The sequence below is a fragment of the Tachyglossus aculeatus genome, chromosome 1 (genome assembly GCF_015852505.1).
Source record: "Tachyglossus aculeatus isolate mTacAcu1 chromosome 1, mTacAcu1.pri, whole genome shotgun sequence".
NCBI lineage: Eukaryota > Metazoa > Chordata > Mammalia > Monotremata > Tachyglossidae > Tachyglossus > Tachyglossus aculeatus.
In genome coordinates this window covers 20944419-20963552 of record NC_052066.1, presented here as the reverse complement: position 1 = coordinate 20963552, position 19134 = coordinate 20944419, and the positions used below count along the sequence as shown (strand labels likewise).

The following is a 19134-nucleotide window of genomic DNA, read 5'->3' as shown; positions in this document are numbered from 1 at the left end:
GGAAACTAAGTGGATTCTTCCTGAGTGGAAAGTGCACATGGGTCAGAGCTAGCCACCTCACACACCCGCGATTAACGTATGATGATGTTCCTCCCATTAGGGAAGCGTTAATATTACTAATTAATTACATCCCTCCAGAAAGTCAAGTTCAATCCATTGCGCCTAAACTATTAAATAATTCAATTAGCCTCATGGAATAAATTTTACATAAAACTCAGGCTTTCCATCCCCAGCCTCTCTCTCTCGCCGTGCCAATTACCAAACAAACCCGTCCCTGGACCAAAGGTCGAAAAGCGGACAAGTGGTGGAGCTGGGATTAGAATCTAAGTCCTTCTGACTCCTGGGCCCATGCTAGACCATACTGCTTCCTAGGGAGGGGGGAAAGAATTGAACTCAGATGATTAAACTCTCAGGGGAGTCCAGGCCAGATTTCAGGCTGGAGGCCTTCAACCAGAAATGATAAGAGGTCCCAAAGGCAGAAAACCCTTGCTGGGCATGATCCAGAGTGACCTAATCTGTTCCTGTCATATTTTCAGGATGCCTGAGAAATAACCTCCTCAAGCCCAAACTTCTGGAAACAGTAGACTATAAACTCCTTGAGGGCAGGGATCAGGTCAACCAAATCTATTACTTTGAACTCTTCAAAATACTTAGTCTAGTTGCTCTGCACACATTAAGCAGCATACACACATTAAGCAGGGAAGCAGCGTGGCTCAGTGGAAAGAGTCCAGACTTGGGAGTCGGAGGTCATGGGTTCTAATCCCGCCTCCACCACTTGTCAGCTGTGTGACTCTGGGAAAGTCACTTAACTTCTCTGGGCCTCAGTTACCTCATCTGTAAAATGGGGATTAGGACTGTGAGCCCCACATGGAACAACCTGGTCACCTTGTACCCTCCTGAGTACTAAGAACAGTGATTTGCACATAGTAAGCACTTAACAAATGCCATTATTATTATTAAGCACTCAATAACTATCAATAATTGCTGGTCTCATCTCCGCAACATCACCAAGATCTGCCCTTTGCTCTCCATCCAAACCGCTACCCTGCTGATTCAATCTCTCATCCTATCCCAACTGGATTACTGCATCAGCCTCCTCTCTGATCTCCCATCCTCCTGTCTCTCCCCACTTCAATCTATACTTCACGCTGCTGCCCGGATTATCTTTGTCGAGAAACGCTCTGGGCATGTTACTCCCCTCCTCAGAAATCTCCAGTGGCTACCAATCAACCAACGCATCAGGCAAAAACTCCTCACTCTCAGCTTCAAGGCTGTCCATCACCTCACCCCCTCCTACTTCACCTCCCTTCTTTCCTTCTCCAGCCCAGCCCACACCCTCTGCTCCTCTGCCACTAACCTCCTCACCGTGCCTCGTTCTCACCTGTCCCGCCATCGACCCCCGGCCCACATCCTCCCCCTGGACCGGAATGCCCTTCCTCCACACATCTGCCAAACTAGCTCTCATCCTCCCTTCAAAGCCCTACTGAGAGCTCACCTCCTCCAGGAGGCCTTCCCAGACTGAGCCCCCTCCTTCCTCTCTTCCTCCTCCCCATCTCCCCTGCCCTACCTCCTTCCCCTCCCCACAGCACCTGTATATATGTTTGTACATATTTACTACTCTATTTATTTTACTTGTATATATTTGCTATTCTATTTATTTTATTTTGTTAATTGGTTTTGTTTTGTTGTCTGTCTTCCCCTTCTAGACTGTGAGCCCGCTGTTGGGTAGGGACCGTCTCTATATGTTGCCAACTTGTACTTCCCAAGCACTTAGTACAGTGCTCTGCACACAGTATGCGCTCAATAAATATGATTAAATGAATGAATGAATGAATTGACAGATTGATTGCCAAGACTAAGCATCCCAAAGCGGAGGAGATCTGATCCGACACAGTAATAATAATGATAATAAATATAATAATTGTGGTATCTGGGAATATCTGTTTCTTTCCTACCTTTATTGACTGCGAGCCCAATGTGGGATGGGGACTATGTCTGACCCGATTATCTTGTGTCTACCCCAGTGCTATATATAGTAAGCACTTAACATATAGGACAATAAAAATAATGATAGCAATTAATATTAGAAACAGGACTGTAGGTCCGGTTAAAGAGAGCTCGATTCCATCTTTTGTCCCTCATCCAGCTATGCTGAAAATTTAATAAAACTTATTTAACCTGGTTTGAGTAACCTAGTGAGCACTGTATACAAAAGAGAGTAAAGAAATTTTCCGAACCCCTTTCTGTGAAATGGTTGCAATAAGCTTGTCTCTAACTGCCCTCTCCCTCTCTCTCCCATTCCTCCTTCCCTCAGGGTATGGTTTAAAATATGGCTTTTTAATTTTATGGTATTTGTCATGTCCTTATTTTGTCCCAGGCACTGTTCAAAGTGCTGGGGTAGATATGAGCTAATCGGGTCGGACACAGTCCATGTTCATTCACTCATTCATTCATTCAGTCATATTCGTTGAGCGCTTACTGTGTGCAGAGCACTGCACTAAGCACTTGGAAAGTACAATTCAGCAATAAAGAGACAAATTCCTGCTCACATGGGTTCACAGTCTGGAAGGGGGGGGAAAAGACATCAAAACAATTAAACAGGCAACAGTAGCATCAATATAAATAAATAGAATTAGAGATATATACACATCAGAACAAGTAAACAGGCATTAATATAAACAAATAGAATTATAGATATGTACATATATACACAAGCGCTGTGGGGTTGGGGGGGGTAGAGCAAAGGGAGCGAGTCGGGGTGATGGGGGGAGAGAGGGAGCTGAGGAAAAGGGGGTTTAGTCTGGGAATCAATCAATCAATTAATCGTATTTATTGAGCGCTTACTGTGTGCAGAGCACTGTACTAAGCACTTGGGAAGTACAAGTTGGCAACATATAGAGACAGTCCCTACCCAACAATGGGCTCACAGTCTAAAAGACTGTGGGAAGACCTCTTGGAGGAGGTGAGGAGGGTTTTGAAGTGGGGAAGTGTGATCGTCCCACATGGGGCTCACAGACTTAGTCTCTACTTTACAGATGAGGTCACTGAGGCCCAGAGAAATGAAGTGACATGCCCAAGGTCACACAGCAGACAAGTGGCAGAGATGGGATTAGAACCCAGGTCCTTCTGACCCCTAGGCCTGTGCTCTAGCCACTAGACCACTCCGGCTCTCACAAGTGGGGAACCGAGAGCCACCAGAAGGAAGATGACAGAGGAGAGCAGGACACAACCTCAAGCAATCTAGAGAGGAGGAGCTATCAGGTGAGAAGGAAAAGCCTTCTACTCCTCCAATTCTTCCCAAAGTTCAGATGAAAGTTGGGCCTCAGCCCTGACATTCTGCATTTCAATCAGTCAATCAACCAATCAATCAGTGGCATTTAGTAAATGCTCAGAGTGTGCAGAGCACTGAACCGAGGCTTTGGGAGAGTGCTATCTAATAGAGTTGGCAGACATAATTCCTCCCCACAAGAACCTTACAGTCAATAAATGATCAATTAATGGTATTTAGTAATAATAATAATATTTGTTAAGTGCTTACTATGTGCCGGGGACTATACTGAGCACTGGGGTGGAGTCAAGCAAATCTGGTGCGACACAGTCCCCTGTCCTACACTGGGCTCACTTTCTTCATCTTTTATCTTCATATTTTATCTTCATCTTTTATCTTCATCTTTTACAGATAAGGCAACTGAGGCACAGAGAAGTGAAGTGACGGCACTACCATCCTTCCCGTCTCACAAGCCCGCAACCTTGGTGTCATCCTCGACTCCGCTCTCTCATTCACCCCTCACATCCAAGCCGTCACCAAAACCTGCCGGTCTCAGCTCCGCAACATTGCCAAGATCCGCCCTTTCCTCTCCATCCAAACCGCTACCCTGCTAATTCAAGCTCTCATCCTATCCCGTCTGGACTACTGCACTAGCCTTCTCTCTGATCTCCCATCCTCGTGTCTCTCTCCACTTCAATCCATACTTCATGCTGCTGCCCGGATTATCTTTGTCCAGAAACGCTCTGGGCATATCACTCCCCTCCTCAAAAACCTCCAATGGCTACCGATCAATCTGCGCATCAAGCAGAAACTCCTCACCCTGGGCTTCAAGGCTCTCCATCACCTCGCCCCCTCCTACCTCACCTCCCTTCTCTCCTTCTACTGCCCAGCCCGCACCCTCCGCTCCTCCACCACTAATCTCCTCACTGTACCTCGCTCTCGCCTGTCCCGCCATCGACCCCCGGCCCACGTCATCCCCCGGGCCTGGAATGCCCTCCCTCTGCCAATCCGCCAAGCTAGCTCTCTTCCTCCCTTCAAGGCCCTGCTGAGAGCTCACCTCCTCCAGGAGGCCTTCCCAGACTGAGCCCCTTCTTTCCTCTCCCCCTCGTCCCCCTCTCCATCCCCCCGTCTTACCTCCTTCCCTTCCCCACAGCACCTGTATATATGTATATATGGTTGTACATATTTATTATTCTATTTATCTATTTATTTATTTATTTTACTTGTACATTTCTATCCTACTTATTTTATTTTGTTGGTATGTTTGGTTCTGTTCTCTGTCTCCCCCTTTTAGACTGTGAGCCCACTGTTGGGTAGGGACTGTCTCTATGTGATGCCAATTTGTACTTCCCAAGCACTTAGTACAGTGCTCTGCACATAGTAAGCGCTCAATAAATACGATTGATTGATTGATTGATTGATTGAAGTGGCTTGCCCAAGGCCACCCAACAGACAAATAGTGGAGCCGGGATAAGAATCCATGACCTACTGACTCCCAAGCCTGTGATCTATCCACTCTGCCATACTGTTCGTTCACTGTGTGCTGAGCACTGTACTAAGGGCTTGGAAAGGCACAATACAGTGGAGTTTGTAGACACAATCCCTGCCCACGTGTAGCTTACAATCAATCCATCAATTAGTGGTATTTATTGCTCACTTACTGTGTGACGATGATGATGATGATAATGGTACTTGTTAATCATCATCATCAATCGTATTTATTGAGCGCTTACTATGTGCAGAGCACTGTACTAAGCGCTTGGGAAGTACAAATTGGCAACATATAGAGACAGTCCCTACCTAACAGTGGGCTCACAGTCTAAATTGTTAATCACTTGCTTTGTGCCAAGCACTGTTCTAAGCACTGGGGTTAATCAGGTTGGACCCAGTCCCTGTCCCACAAGTGGCACACAGTCTCAATCCTCAATTGACAGATGAGGTCACCGAGGCACGGAGACGTGAAGTGACTTACCCAAGGCCACACAGCAGACAAGTGGCAGAACAGGGATTAGAACCCATAACCTTCTGACGCCTAGGCCCATGCTCTATCCACAACACCATGGTGCTTCAGAGCACTATACTAAGTGCTTGGGAAAGCACAATACGATGGAGTTGGTAGATTCAATCCCCACCCACAAGGAGCTTACAGTCTCCAAGGGGAGACAGACATTAAAATAAGTTATGGTTAGGGTTAACAGTAAAGTGTAAAATGCTCCCAAAAGTGCTGAGGGGCTGGTGTGAGTTTTAAAGTGGTTAAGGGGTCCACAGTCTGGTGCACTTGTCCTCTTTCAAGCTCACACCTCACCGCTTCTTGCTTGGCAGCCTTGATAGGCCTGCCAGCGATCTCATTACAGTTATATGCTAACCATGATGAAGGGGAATGTGAAGAAGTGTCACTTTGAGCAATCAGAAAACAAACCTTTGACACAAAGCAGCAGGCAGATAATAAGGCTCCGGGACTGAGGACAAATGAGACAACACTTAATTTGCTGGGCAACGTTCATGTAATTAGATAAATTTGGTACAGGCCAGAGGGAGATAGCTAAAATATGGTCTTGATGAATAGGGGGTTCTCTGTCAAGCTCCGATCGCATTAATCATAAAGCCAAAGCTCAGGGACTCCATTTTTCTTTAGAGCAAGTCTATAATTTCTGGAGTAGAAGAATCAAATTGAGTACGGCCCCTTCAACAGATGCTGTGTTCCTTCCAGCACCATAATGTTACAGTGTGTCCATGGAAAATACTCCTCAGCCCAGTGAATATTCTGTTATGGGACAGCCAATCAGAATGGTTATTTTTATGATCGATGTCCCTAAGCATTAGCAACAGTAAATTTGATTAAATAAACACCACCCTGCTCTTTCTAAAAATTTCTGGGCACTAGATTGTCAGGTGACAGTGAATCCCACTCTCTTCACAACAAACACAAACTTGTAACCACTGGCTTTAAGGAACTCAATCAGTTCTCTCCCTCCTGCCTATCCACTCTCTTCTCTCACTATATCCCAGCTCACACTCTTCATTCCTCTCAAGCTAACCACCTTACAGTGCCTTGTCTTCCTCTTTTCTGCCGTTAACCTCTTGCTCAAACACTCCTTCATGCCTGGATCTCCCTTCCCCTTCACAATCCACAAGCCCTTTTGAAATCATGTCTTTCCCAGGAGGCTTTCTCCATTTGATTTCTAATCTATCCACCTCAATCCCACCTCACAGTTTCTATTCCATACATTTCTAGTCCATACGTTCCTTTATAATCTATTATTTCCTCCTATCTGTCATTTATCTTAATGTCTGTCTCCCCCACTAGAGACGGGGGCAGGGATCATGCCTACTAAGTCTACGGCACTCTCCCAAACTCTTAGTACAGTGCTTTGCAAACAGTATGTACTTAATGAGTGCTACTATAACTACTTCTGCCCCAGTTACTTCAGATAATTGGCTTGGTGCTGTAAGTGAAATCTGAGGAAAATAGGCCACAACCATTAGAAGGTGGCAGTGCTTGCTCTTCTCTGAAGGTTTAGGATCCGGTAATCCTCAATCTAATCTCAAAGATTACGGGAACTCCAGGCTGGTCTCTTTTGATGCTTAGAAACAAGCCTCAGGAGAGGAATATAAGATTCACTGACAAATGTTTCCCCAAATCATTGGTCCTCTATGCAGTCTCAGCCAAGAGAAGTACAAACAATCCAGACAACAGGAAGTCAAGAGAAAACTAAACAAAAAAGCATAATTTGGCAAGGAAACCATGGTCTGTCTATCCCTGGAATCTTCTAACCAGTAGTTCTAGCTCCTACCATTTAGGAAGGATGCAAAATACCTAGAGAAAGAGCAAGGAAAGTCAATTAGAGTGACCTGGGGAATCAATCAATCAATAATAATGATAGTAATTGTATTATGTATTAAGCACTTATTAAATAATAAGAATCATAATAATAATGACATTTGTTAAGCACTCACTATGTGCCAAGCACTGTTCTAAGCACTGGGGGTATACAGGTCATCAGGTTGTCCCATGTGGGGCTCACAGTTTACATCCCCATTTTACAGTTGAGGAAACTGAGGCCCAGAGAAGTTAAGTGACTTGCCCAAGATCAAACAGCAGACAAGTGGTGGAGCCAGGATTAGAACTCATGAACTCTCTCCTCGGCCCCCTCCAGTCTGGCTTCCGTCCCCTACATTCCACGGAAACTGCCGTCTCAAAGGTCACCAATGACCTCCTGCTTGCCAAATCCAACGGCTCATACTCTATCCTAATCCTTCTGGACCTCTCAGCTGCCTTCGACACTGTGGACCACCCCCTTCTCCTCAACACGCTATCCAACCTCGGCTTGACAGACTCCATCCTCTCCTGGTTCTCCTCATCTCTCCGGTCGTTCATTCTCAGTCTCTTTTGCAGGCTCCTCCTCCCCCTCCCATCCCCTTACTGTGGGGGTTCCCCAAGGTTCAGTACTTGGTCCCCTTCTGTTCTCGATCTACACTCACTCCCTTGGTGACCTTATTCGCTCCCATGGCTTCAACTATCATCTCTACACTGATGACACCCAGATCTACATCTCTGCCCCTGCTCTTTCCCCCTCCCTCCAGGCTCGCATCTCCTCCTGCCTTCAGGACATCTCCATCTGGATGTCTGCCCGCCACCTAAAACTCAACATGTCCAAGACTGAACTCCTTGTCTCCCCTCCCAAACCCTACTCTCTCCCTGACTTCTCCATCACTGTTGACGGCACTACCATCCTTCCCGTCTCACAGGCCCACAACCTTGGTGTCATCCTCGACTCCGCTCTCTCATTCACCCCTCACATCCAAGCCGTCACCAAAACCTGCTGGTCTCAGCTCCGCAACACTGCCAAGATCCACCCTTTCCTCTCCATCCAAACCGCTACTCTGCTCGTTCAAGCTCTCATCCTATCCCGTCTGGACAACTGCATCAGCCTCCTCTCTGATCTCCCATCCTCGTGTCTCTCCCCACTTCAAACCATACTTCATGCCGTTGCCTGGATTGTCTTTGTCCAGAAATGCTCTGGGCATGTTACTCCCCTCCTCAAAAATCTCCAGTGGCTACCAATCAACCTACGCATCAGGCAGAAACTCCTCACCCTCGGCTTCAAGGCTGTCCATCACCTCGCCCCCTCCTACCTCACCTCCCTTTTCTCCTTCTACAGCCCAGCCAGCACCCTCCACTCCTCTGCCGCTAATCTCCTCACCGTGCCTCGTTCTCGCCTGTCCCGCCGTCGAACCCCGGCCCTCGTCATCCCCCTGGCCTGGAATGCCCTCTCTCCCAACATCAGCCAAGCTAGCGCTCTTCCTCCCTTCAAAACCCTACTGAGAGCTCACCTCCTCCAGGAGACCTTCCCAGACTGAGCCCCCCTCCTTCCTCTCCCCCTCGTCCACCTCTCCATCCCCCCTTACCTCCTTCCCTTCCCCACAGCACCTGTATATACGTATATGTTTGTACATATTTATTACTCTATGTATTTATTTATTTTACTTGTACATATCTATTCTATTCATTTTATTTTGTTAGTATGTTTGGTTTTTTTCTGTCTCCCCCTTCTAGACTGTGAGCCCACTGTTGGGTAGGGACTGTCTCTATATGTTGCCAACTTGTACTTCTCAAGCGCTTAGTACAGTGCTCTGCACACAGTAAGCACTCAATAAATATGATTGATTGATTGATTGACCTCTGGCTCCCAAGCCCGGGCTCTTTCCTCTGAGCCACGCTGACTGTGCTGAGCGCTAGGATACATGCAAGATAATCAGGTCTCAGATGGGGCTCAGAGTCTAAATAGGAGTGAGGACAGGTATTAAATCCCCATTTTGCAGACTGGAAAACTGAGGGGCAGAGAAGCCAAAGAGATGTCATTAATTAATTAATTCATTCATTCAATCGTATTTATGGAGCACTTCCTATGTGCACAGCACTGTACTATGCCCTTGGGAAGTACAATTCAGCAACAAATAGAGAAAATCCCTGCCCACAAAGGGCTCACAGTCTAGAAGACCAGCCCAAGGTCACACAGCAGGTAAATGGTGGAGTCAGGTCCTCTGACTCTCAGACTCATGCTCTTTCCACTAGGCCGTGCTGCTTATTGTGAGTGTTCACTATGTGCAGAGCACCATATTAAGTGCTTGGGAGAGTAAAATGGAGTAACTAGGCATGATCCCTGCCCTCAAAGAGCTTACAAAGTAGCTAGGGAAACAGACAGTCAAATAAATTACAGGAGGCAGAGGCCATCAAGTCAAACAATATGGACCTTGAGTATCTAGGTCCTTAGGGAAAATGGGCTCATTCATTCATTCATTCATTTGTATTTATTGAGTGCTTACTCTGTGCAGAGTACTATACTAGGTGCTTGGAAAGTACAATTTGGCAATAAATTCAAGTTCATAGGTGGTCCAGAAGGGAGGGCAAACAAGATGGGGAGATGAGAAGTAAGTCACGGAAGGTTTCTGAGTGAGAGGTGATTTGAGTAAGACTTTGATGATGGGGAGAGTGCTGGGGATGGATCCTTGTGAGCAGGAGTGAATCACTTCTTGCTTTGAGTCTCTTGCACTGAGCTCAGTGCGTGCTCAGTAGAACTACTACTATTCCATCTAACTGAGAGTGGCCTACAAAGATTAAGACTCTTCAATTTGGAAAGGCAATGACTGGCAGGAGGTAAAATTGTAGTAGACAAAATCAAAAGAAATGTATGCCAACCAAAGGCACTATTGTTGTTCACCAAATCCCTCAAAGACCAGGGGTTGCCCATGAAGACGGAAACAATCCAAATGGAAATATTTTCTTCACACAGAAAATGGAAAGAACATGGAATGCATAACTGCAACGAAGGAGGAAAAACTCAAAAGATACTTGAAGAGTTTAGGTAGATGACAGGACTATAATGGGGTTTTTGTGGAAAAAGTTAATGACACTTGGATAGACAATCCTACCCACGAGAATGGATGACCAGGAGGGCACCCATCCTCTGCTTCCTCCCACCATCCTTGGGTACCATTAGGGAAGCAGCTTGGGCCTGAGAGTCAGAAGGACCTGGGTTCTAATCTCGACTGACACTTGTCTGCTCTGTGACCTTGGACAAGTCACTTCACTGCTCTGGTCCTCAGTTACCTCATCTGTAAAATAGGGATTAAGACTGTGAGTCCTATGTGGGACCAGAATGTGTCCAAACTGATTAGCTTTTATCTATCCCAGCGCTTAGTACAGTGAGTGGTATCTAGGAAGCACTTAGCAAATACCGTATATGGGAAATCTTAATAATTATAATAACTGTGGTATTATATATCTCTCTCTAAAGAGGGCATCTGGAAAGTTTCCAGTACTCTATCAGTCTCAGCTATGGGAGGGAGAGTCAAGCAGAGGCATACCCATTCCATTCATAGCTTGGACAGTGGCTAGCGAGTAGAAGGCAATCTGCTAGAGGACAAAACTCATTTGTGATGGGCAGCATCGACATGGGAGAGAGTCGAGGACAGAGACTCAAGTTTAATGTGTGGCAATGGTAAACCATTTCCGTATTTTTAACCAAGAAAACTCTATGGATATACTACCAGAATGATTGCAGATGGAGTTGGGGTGTTTTGGAAGAGATTTGTACCGAGTCACTATGGGTCGGAGATGACTCAACAGCAGAAGACAAGGTATTATATGTGCTGAGCGCTGTGCGAAACATGAGGGTAGATATGGAAGATTAAACCCAGAATAAGCCCCCCCGCCCTTCCTCGGCTCCTTCTCCCTTCTGTGACCCCTCGACTTGATCTCCTTGCTCTCCCTCCACCCCAACCCCATAGCACTTATGTATATATAATTATATTTATTTGTATTGATGCCTGTTTACTTGTTTTGTTGTCTGTCTCCCCCTTCTAGACTGTAAGACCGGTGTGGGCAGGGATTGTCTCTCTTTATTGCCGAATTGTACTCTCCAAACATTTAGTACAGTCCTCTGCATATAGTAAGCGCTCAATAATTATGATTGAATGAATGAATGAACAACACAGTCAGATCGGACAGAGTCCCTGCCCCTGTGGATTTAAAGAGGCATTTTAACGTAATGTGTCTGATGTGGAGAGGGAGGAGTTCTGAGCTGGGGGGAACAACGTGAGTGAGGGGATGGAGGCAGAGGCAGGAAATAAAGGCTTTCCCAGAATGACAAGCTTTCCATTAGTTTTTAATGGCATTATTGAGCAGCTACTGGATCCAGTACCCCACACTTAGTGGTTGGGAAAGCCGATGGAAGCAGAAGACATGCACCCCACCCACAGTTGCTTTCACTTTAATTGACAACCTTATGCTTTTTGATAACTTTGCTTTCCTTTTTCCCTTTCTTTAAAAATGGGCAAAGATTTGAAAGTTATATTCCTACGGTGTTCACTAGAATCTGGAAAAATCAAGGTCTTAATAATAACAGTTCTGGTATTTGCTAAATGTTTACAATGTGCCAAGCACTGTTCTAAGCATGGGAGTAGATGCAAGATAATTGGGTTGGACACAGTCCTTGTCCCATGTGGGGTTCACAGTCTTAATCCCCATTTCACAGATGAGGGAACTGAGACCTGCCCAAGGTCACCCAGCAGACATGAGGCAGAGCCAGGATTAGAACCCACACCCAGTGATTACCAGGTCTGTGCTCTTTCCACTAGGCATATAATAATAATGATGATGACGATGATGATGATAATAAAAATGATAATTATGGTATTTTAAGCACTTATTATGTGTCAAGCACTGTTCTAAGCTCTGGGGGTAGACACAAGGTAATCAGGTTAGACATAGTCCCTGTCCCACATGGGGCTTACAGTCTTAAATCCCCATTTTACAGATGAAGTAACTGAGGCCCAGAGGAGTGAAGCGATTTGTCTAAGGTCACACAGCAGACAAGTGGTGGAACCGGGATTAGAACCCCCATCCTCTGATTCCTGTGCTCTTGACACTAGGCCATGCTGTTTCTGCTTCCATGCTGCTTCAGTCTTTACATTCTTTGATCTCACTAAGGTTATGTCTGTTGTGTGTTGTAAAGATATTTATGAACTCTCTCTCTCTAAATAGATACTTAGGTAAATACAAAGATATACATATAGCAATTATACCAACATATGTAGACAGAGGGTGTACACTCAAGCACTTAGAATGTAGCTCAGCAATCAGTAGGCATTCAATAAATACCACTGATCATCCACCCAATTTGTTATACAAACTGAGTCTTGTGGGGATATTCACCAAAAATCTGGATAGGTGAATAAAATTGGGTCCATAAACCATCTGATAGATGAAGTCCATTTTGTTCTCTCTTTCAAATTTTAGATCAACCTACTGGCCTTGACTGGAATCCACTCAGCTAGTGAGCTTTCTCCAGTATATAAGTCCGTTTGAGGACAAATCCCCGTAATGTACATACTTATGTATGCATACTTGGGGCCAGATAAACAAACAAACATTCTTCCAGTCCCCTTGGGTGGTGGAGAAAAAGCTCAACTGTCCTTCTGGGTCATGGGTACAGCTGATGTGAGGAGATTTTTTTTTTCTTTTTAAGAGTCTCCTTTGGATCAAAATCCCTGATCAATGGGATAAGGCAAAATCCTGCTCTAGATTCTCCCTGCCAAGTCGGCAGAACCGATGGCTTAATTACCAAGTCACTACAGCCGATAAACTCCATTTGAGCTTTGTAAAACTGTGAGATCATCAGGGTTTAAAAGGTGAACCTAAAAGCCCTTCCTGAAATAAAATGAGTTGATTTCCCTGTCTAAGAACACTCTCCCTTTACCGGTACCTACTCTCCACTCCTCATCCAACTGACAAAAAATATTTGGAAGAATGAGAAATCATTAATTCAGGGCACTGGGAGATAAAAGCCCAGGCATCTGATAATCACATATCTAGACTTCCATGGCACTGTGGCTTGGCTTAGAGGAGACCCTGAAGATGTTTGCACCTGTCTTAAAGTTCAGAGTGGCGATAATTTTGCAAACATCTCCTTGTTGTGGGTTGGTGGAAAATATGCCTCAGATTCCTCAGATCAAAGAGTAGCTCCTCGTTCTCCATCATGGATAAACAGGGCAAGTGTTTATCTTCACAGCAACCTTATAAGGTCGCAGTGGGCAGAGATTTTTTGCCCAATTTTGCAGATGAGGAAACTGAGGCACAGGGTGTGACTTTCCTAGGTTGCACAACAGGTCTGTCAGATTGCAAGGTCTTTGAAGGCAAGTGGTGCATGTTTTGCTTCTACTGTATTCTCCTGAGTGCTTAGTACAGTGCTCTGAACTTATTGGCTCATCCCTCTAGATTGTAAGCTCGATTTGGGCAGTGAACATGTCTACCAACTTTGTTATATTGTTCTCTCCCAAGCGCTTAGTACAGTGCTCTGCACACACTAAGTGCTCAATAAATATGATTGATTGATTGATTGATTAGTAGGCATTCAATAAATATTACTGCTTGATTCCATTAGACCACACTACCTGCCAGCAGAAAAAAGGCAGGGTGGGAAGCTAACAGGGACAGGATCCAGGTATTTCCAATTTACACAAGTCAAAGAAATGGACAGCAAATGGACTCCACAGGAAAAAAAAATTGCTAGAAAAGGCAGGGGTGAACATTTGGACACCACAAAGGCAGATCTCTAACTTGTTCATTAGAGAATCTAAAGACAGGAGAAACGAATGTCACTGACATTAAGATACCCCAACCTGGGAACCGCGATCATTAATATACACAAACTTATTTTGCAAGAAGAGAAACTGAGACCCAGCATACTTTTCTTTCCCTGGTAGTCAAGTCAACATCAGGGACTAGAATTGGAAAGGCAGCCTGCCACTTTCACAATCGATTAGTGCTGTGAACATCCACATCCTTCCATGTTAAACCCCTTTTAATGCAAATCGAGAGAAATGGAAACAGATCAGTTAACATATTTAAAAGTGTGTGTGTATGTGTGTGTGTGTGAGAGAGAGAGAGAGAGAGAGGAGAGAGAGAGAGAGAAAGAGAGAAAGAGAAAGAAAAAACGATTGAAAGGCCATGTTTCCGTTCAAACAGGTAACAACACCAGCACGCAACAGAGGCTAAAGAACAGACTGCAGTGTTCTGGGGTCGATAGTAGCATAGCAGAGTTGTAAGACTTACCCATGAATAGCATGGATAGAGTGAGGTTCGTAATGGTATCTTCCCTCTTGATGTCGCATGTCTATCGGTAAGGGAGCATGGAACGCTGGGAAAAGGTGCTGCGGAACTGTGGAGGGGGGGAAAAAAGAGGAAAAGAAAAAGGACTTCAAAAACTTTTTCCTCCCTTTTAAAACAATTTCAAAGGCCCTAAAGCTCCATGAATTTCAGAGCAAGTGCAGTGCAGGACAAGGGGGCTTCATGATACCGGGTGCTATCATAGACCAGAGAAGTGGAATGAATAAATAATCAAAGTCATCCTGAGAAATCCTACATCTTCAACATAAAAGATCTCCAACAGAGTTTTTGACAGAGACAAGCAGCTAAGCGCTCTTTGAACTTGGGGAGATTATAGGAAGTACCAAGGAAAGCTAGACTTGCAAGGCAAATCAGAGCTGACAGGGCTGACACAATCCGATTTCTCAGGCCCGCGGCCGAGTCGGAGCTTCTAGTTGCTCGTTTCCTGAGCGTCTGTACACGGAGGAGAGATTGCACTGGAAATATGTACCTAAGGCCATATATAATATCAAGAGCTGTGCCCATATAAACCGCACCCCCATTCAAGACACCGAGAGAGTTCGGCCACTCAGATGCCAAGAAATGATCCTAAATTGCTCTCGCATGTCTGCATTTGCAGCCACATTTTTTATTCATCCAAGGAGCTTGATTCATCTTTGATGGAATGATAAAGTGGTCTCTGAAGGCACAGAACACCTACATTGACTTATTAAATCAGTGGGTTTTAATATTTATTATTCGCCTGCAAAGTTATGCTGGGAATATTGGAGAAAGTCATTGAGCTTCAGAGAAATTCAAAGGGTTAGTCCATTTTCCTGGCCTTTCTCTCGTGACTGAAGCCGCCTGATCTCCTTGCTGTCTAGCTATCGAGCACTTAGTACAGTGCTCTGCACATAGTAAGTGCTCAATAAATACGATTGAATGATAACTATACTTATAGGATGTTCTTTGCAGGAAAAAAGTATATGTTGAGCTGCCTTTGAGGCAAATGGGATCAGATTAGGAAATAAAAACCTTTTGGCAATTTCATGGGAAATGACTGAAAAGGCAGAAATTTGAAACTATCTCCAAGTATCTCACATCATATTTGGGAGTAAAAATGATGACCATAACAATCTCTGATCCTGTAAAAAAAATTCAACCATTTCCTCTCTCACAGATCCCAAATCAGAATGGTAAGAAACATAAAGGTGGGACTTCCATAACATGTGGAATTTGAGGAATTCCATGCAACTTTATTTGCTTAATCCTTCTAGTGACTCTGGGGGTGAATGAATCATCTTGAAACCCATTTTGGAGATGGGGAAACGAAGACAAAGAGGACGAAGGGTCTGTGAAAACCTCTAGCAGGGGGCAGAATCACGAAGAATGCAAGTCCTTTACCTCCAGCTCTCTGCTTTCTCAATCCAATGGATTTTAAACATTTCCATGCCCTTAATGTTCTTAAAGATTACTGAAATTCTGTCCTAATGCCCCACATCTCCTCACCACTAAAGATAAAGAATCAATAACCCCATCCCACTCCCTGCTTAATCTTGCTCCTTATGGTGAGAGAACAGTGTCTAATTATGTTCTATTGTACTCTCCCACGCTCTTCAAGTACACTGCTCTGCTCATAGTGATAATAACAATGATAATAATAATAATAATAATAATAATAATAATGGTATTTGTTAAGCTCTTACTATGTGCCAAGCACTGTTCTAAGCATAGCGATAGATACAAGCAAATCAGGTTGGACCCAATCCCTGTCCCACATGGGGCTCACAGTTTCAATCCTCACTTTACAGATGAGGTAACTGAGGCCCAGACAACTGAATCGTCCAAAGTCACACAGCAGACAGGTGGCAGAGGAGGGATTAGAACCCATGACTTGCTGACTCCCAGGACCTTCGTCTACCCACTATGCCATGCTGCTTCTCAATATTCATTCGATCGTATTTATTGAGCGCTTACTGTGTGCAGAGCACTGGACTAAGCGCTTGGGAAGTACAAGTTGGCAACATGTAGAGACGGTTCCTACCCAATAGTGGGCTCACAGCGCTCAAAAAATATCATTGATCAGTTGGTTGATAAAGAGAGAGAGGAAAGGAAGGACTGAGGAGGTGGAGCCTGGCTCTTTAACCCACAGTTCACTGCTCCCAGCCCCAAGCTGCTCTTCAGAGCTTTGCAGCAGCAGCTCTGACATCTGTTATCCCAGCAGGTTCCCCCACCCCCTTTTCTCCTCCCCCATCCTCCCACCAAGCTCCACTCCGGCTCTCCCCTGGGTCCTGCTTCTGAGCATAAGGGCCCACCCCCAACCTGCCCAACCTGCCCACTGGAGTCATTAGCATTTAACATTACCATTTCCATATTGCCTGTTTTCCAGGAGGTGGGTTCCAGGAGAGGGGGGAAATCAATCAATCAATCAATCAATCGTATTTATTGAGCGCTTACTATGTGCAGAGCACTGTACTAAGCGCTTGGGAAGTACAAATTGGCATCACATAGAGACAGTCCCTACCCAACAGTGGGCTCACAGTCTAAAAGGGGGAGACAGAGAACAGAACCAAACATACCAACAAAATAAAATAAGTAGGATAGAAATGTACAAGTAAAATAAATAAATAATAAATAGAGTAATAAATATGTACAACCATATATACATATATACAGGTGCTGTGGGGAAGGGAAGGAGGTAAGACGGGGGGATGGAGAGGGGGACGAGGGGGAGAGGAAAGAAGGGGCTCAGTCTGGGAAGGCCTCCTGGAGGCGGTGAGCTCTCAGCAGGGCCTTGAAGGGAGGAAGAGAGCTAGCTTGGCGGATGGGCAGAGGGAGGGCATTCCAGGCCCCGGGGGATGACGTGGGCCGGGGGTCGATGGCGGGACAGGCGAGAGCGAGGTACAGTGAGGAGATTAGTGGTGGAGGAGCGGAGGGTGCGGGCTGGGCAGTAGAAGGAGAGAAGGGAGGTGAGGTAGGAGGGGGCGAGGGGATGGAGAGCCTTGAAGCCCAAGGAAATGGCACCATCACCTTGATACAATGAATCTTTGCTAGGCTGCCTTCCCGGTTTCCTGATGACTGTGCTTTCCAAAAGATTAACTCCCGGCTGGAACACTAAGCTGCTCTCCTTTATCCTCGGGATCATCAGATTCAAGCACAACAAAGCTACAGAGAGGAGCAGTATGTGGACTTGGGGAACTTCCTATTTCTCCTCAGAAACAAAAGGCTACTCTCACCTACCCTCACCCAATCTCCTCAAGCCAACTTTCCTGCCGGGGGTTTGTCAATGGCTCTGTTGTCATAACATACCTTTTTTTTATCACATTTTCATGATAATTGGAGTTTTGGAGGAAGTGGAGGTTGTGTGTAGAATTGTCCCACCCCCTATGCTGTGACTTGCTCTACCTGTCAGCATTCCAAGGTTTGGCCTGAAAGGATCCTAAACAGAAACCAAAATCCCTTCAGCCTCTCGTTCCATGCCGAAAGGCAGCAGACGGAGCCCAGTTAATACAGATTTCTGAGCCCCAGGCCTAGCCCTGAGGTTCCCTGGAATCTTGGAATCTGAAACTGGTCAGTCAATTGTATTTATTGAGCGCTTACTGTGTGCAGAGCATTGTGCTGAGAGCTAGGGAGAATATGATATAACAATAAACAGACACATTCCTTGCCCACAGTGATCTAGTGGCTGATGGACAAGGAACGAGGGTCAGTGCAATGGACTACCTCTCTTCGATAGCTACGATCATCACTACTGTAGTATTTGTTGGCACTTCCAATTCATTCATTCAATCGTCTTTATTGAGCGCTTACTGTGTGCAGAGCACTGTACGAAGGCTTGGGAAGTACAAGTTGGCAACATATAGAGACAGTCCCTACCCAACAACGGGCTCACAGTCTAGAAGGGGGAGAGCTGGACGCTGTGGTAAGCACTGAGGTAGTCACAGCTCTTCGACACAGTCCCTTCCCATATAAAAACAGGGTGACGTAGTAGAAAAAGCACAGGCCTGGGAGCCAGAAGACCTGCGTTTTCATCCCCGCTCTGCCACTTGTCCCTCTATGCCCTATTTCCCCATCTCCCTTCAGACCACGAGCCCCTTTTGGATCAGGAACTGGTAACAAGTTCCAGAGCTTAGAATAGTGCCGGGCACTTAATAAATGCTTAATAAACACTATGATCATTATTATGGGGCTCATGGTCTGAGGGGAAGAGAGAACAGGTATTTAATCTTCATTTTACACAAGAGGAAACTGCAGCACAGAGATATTAAGTGACTTGGTCAAATTCATACATCAGGCAAACAGCAGTGTGGCCCAGTGGAAAGTGCCCAGGCTTTGGAGTAAGAGGTCATGGGTTCAAATCCCAGCTCTGCCACTTATCAGCTGTGTGACTTTGGGCAAGTTGCTTTACTTCTCTGAGCCTCAGTTACCTCATCTGTAAAATGGGGGATTAATCAATCAATCATATTTATTGAGCGCTTATTGTGTGCAGAGCACTGTACTAAGCGCTTGGGAAGTACAAGTTGGCAACACGTAGAGACGGTCCCTATCCAACAGTGGGCTCACAGTCTAGAAGGGGGAGACAGAGAACAAAACCAAATATATTAACAAAATAAAATAAATAGAATAGATAGGTACATGTAAAATAAATAGAGTAATAACTATGTACAAACATATATACATATATACAGGTGCTGTGGGGAAGGGGAGGAAGTAAGAC

General features: G+C 45.3%; 1 protein-coding gene across 2 annotated transcripts in view; it reads right to left on the bottom strand.

Annotated features, from left to right (window-relative positions):
- The window catches only part of GLI2 (GLI family zinc finger 2), a 384400-nt gene that overhangs the window by 164561 nt on the left and 200705 nt on the right, over positions 1–19134 (bottom strand). For both annotated transcript variants that reach the window (XM_038746220.1, XM_038746211.1), the window contains exon 3: positions 14385–14490. In XM_038746220.1, the coding sequence (XP_038602148.1) occupies positions 14385–14490 (106 nt within the window). The remainder of the gene's footprint in view (positions 1–14384; positions 14491–19134) is intronic.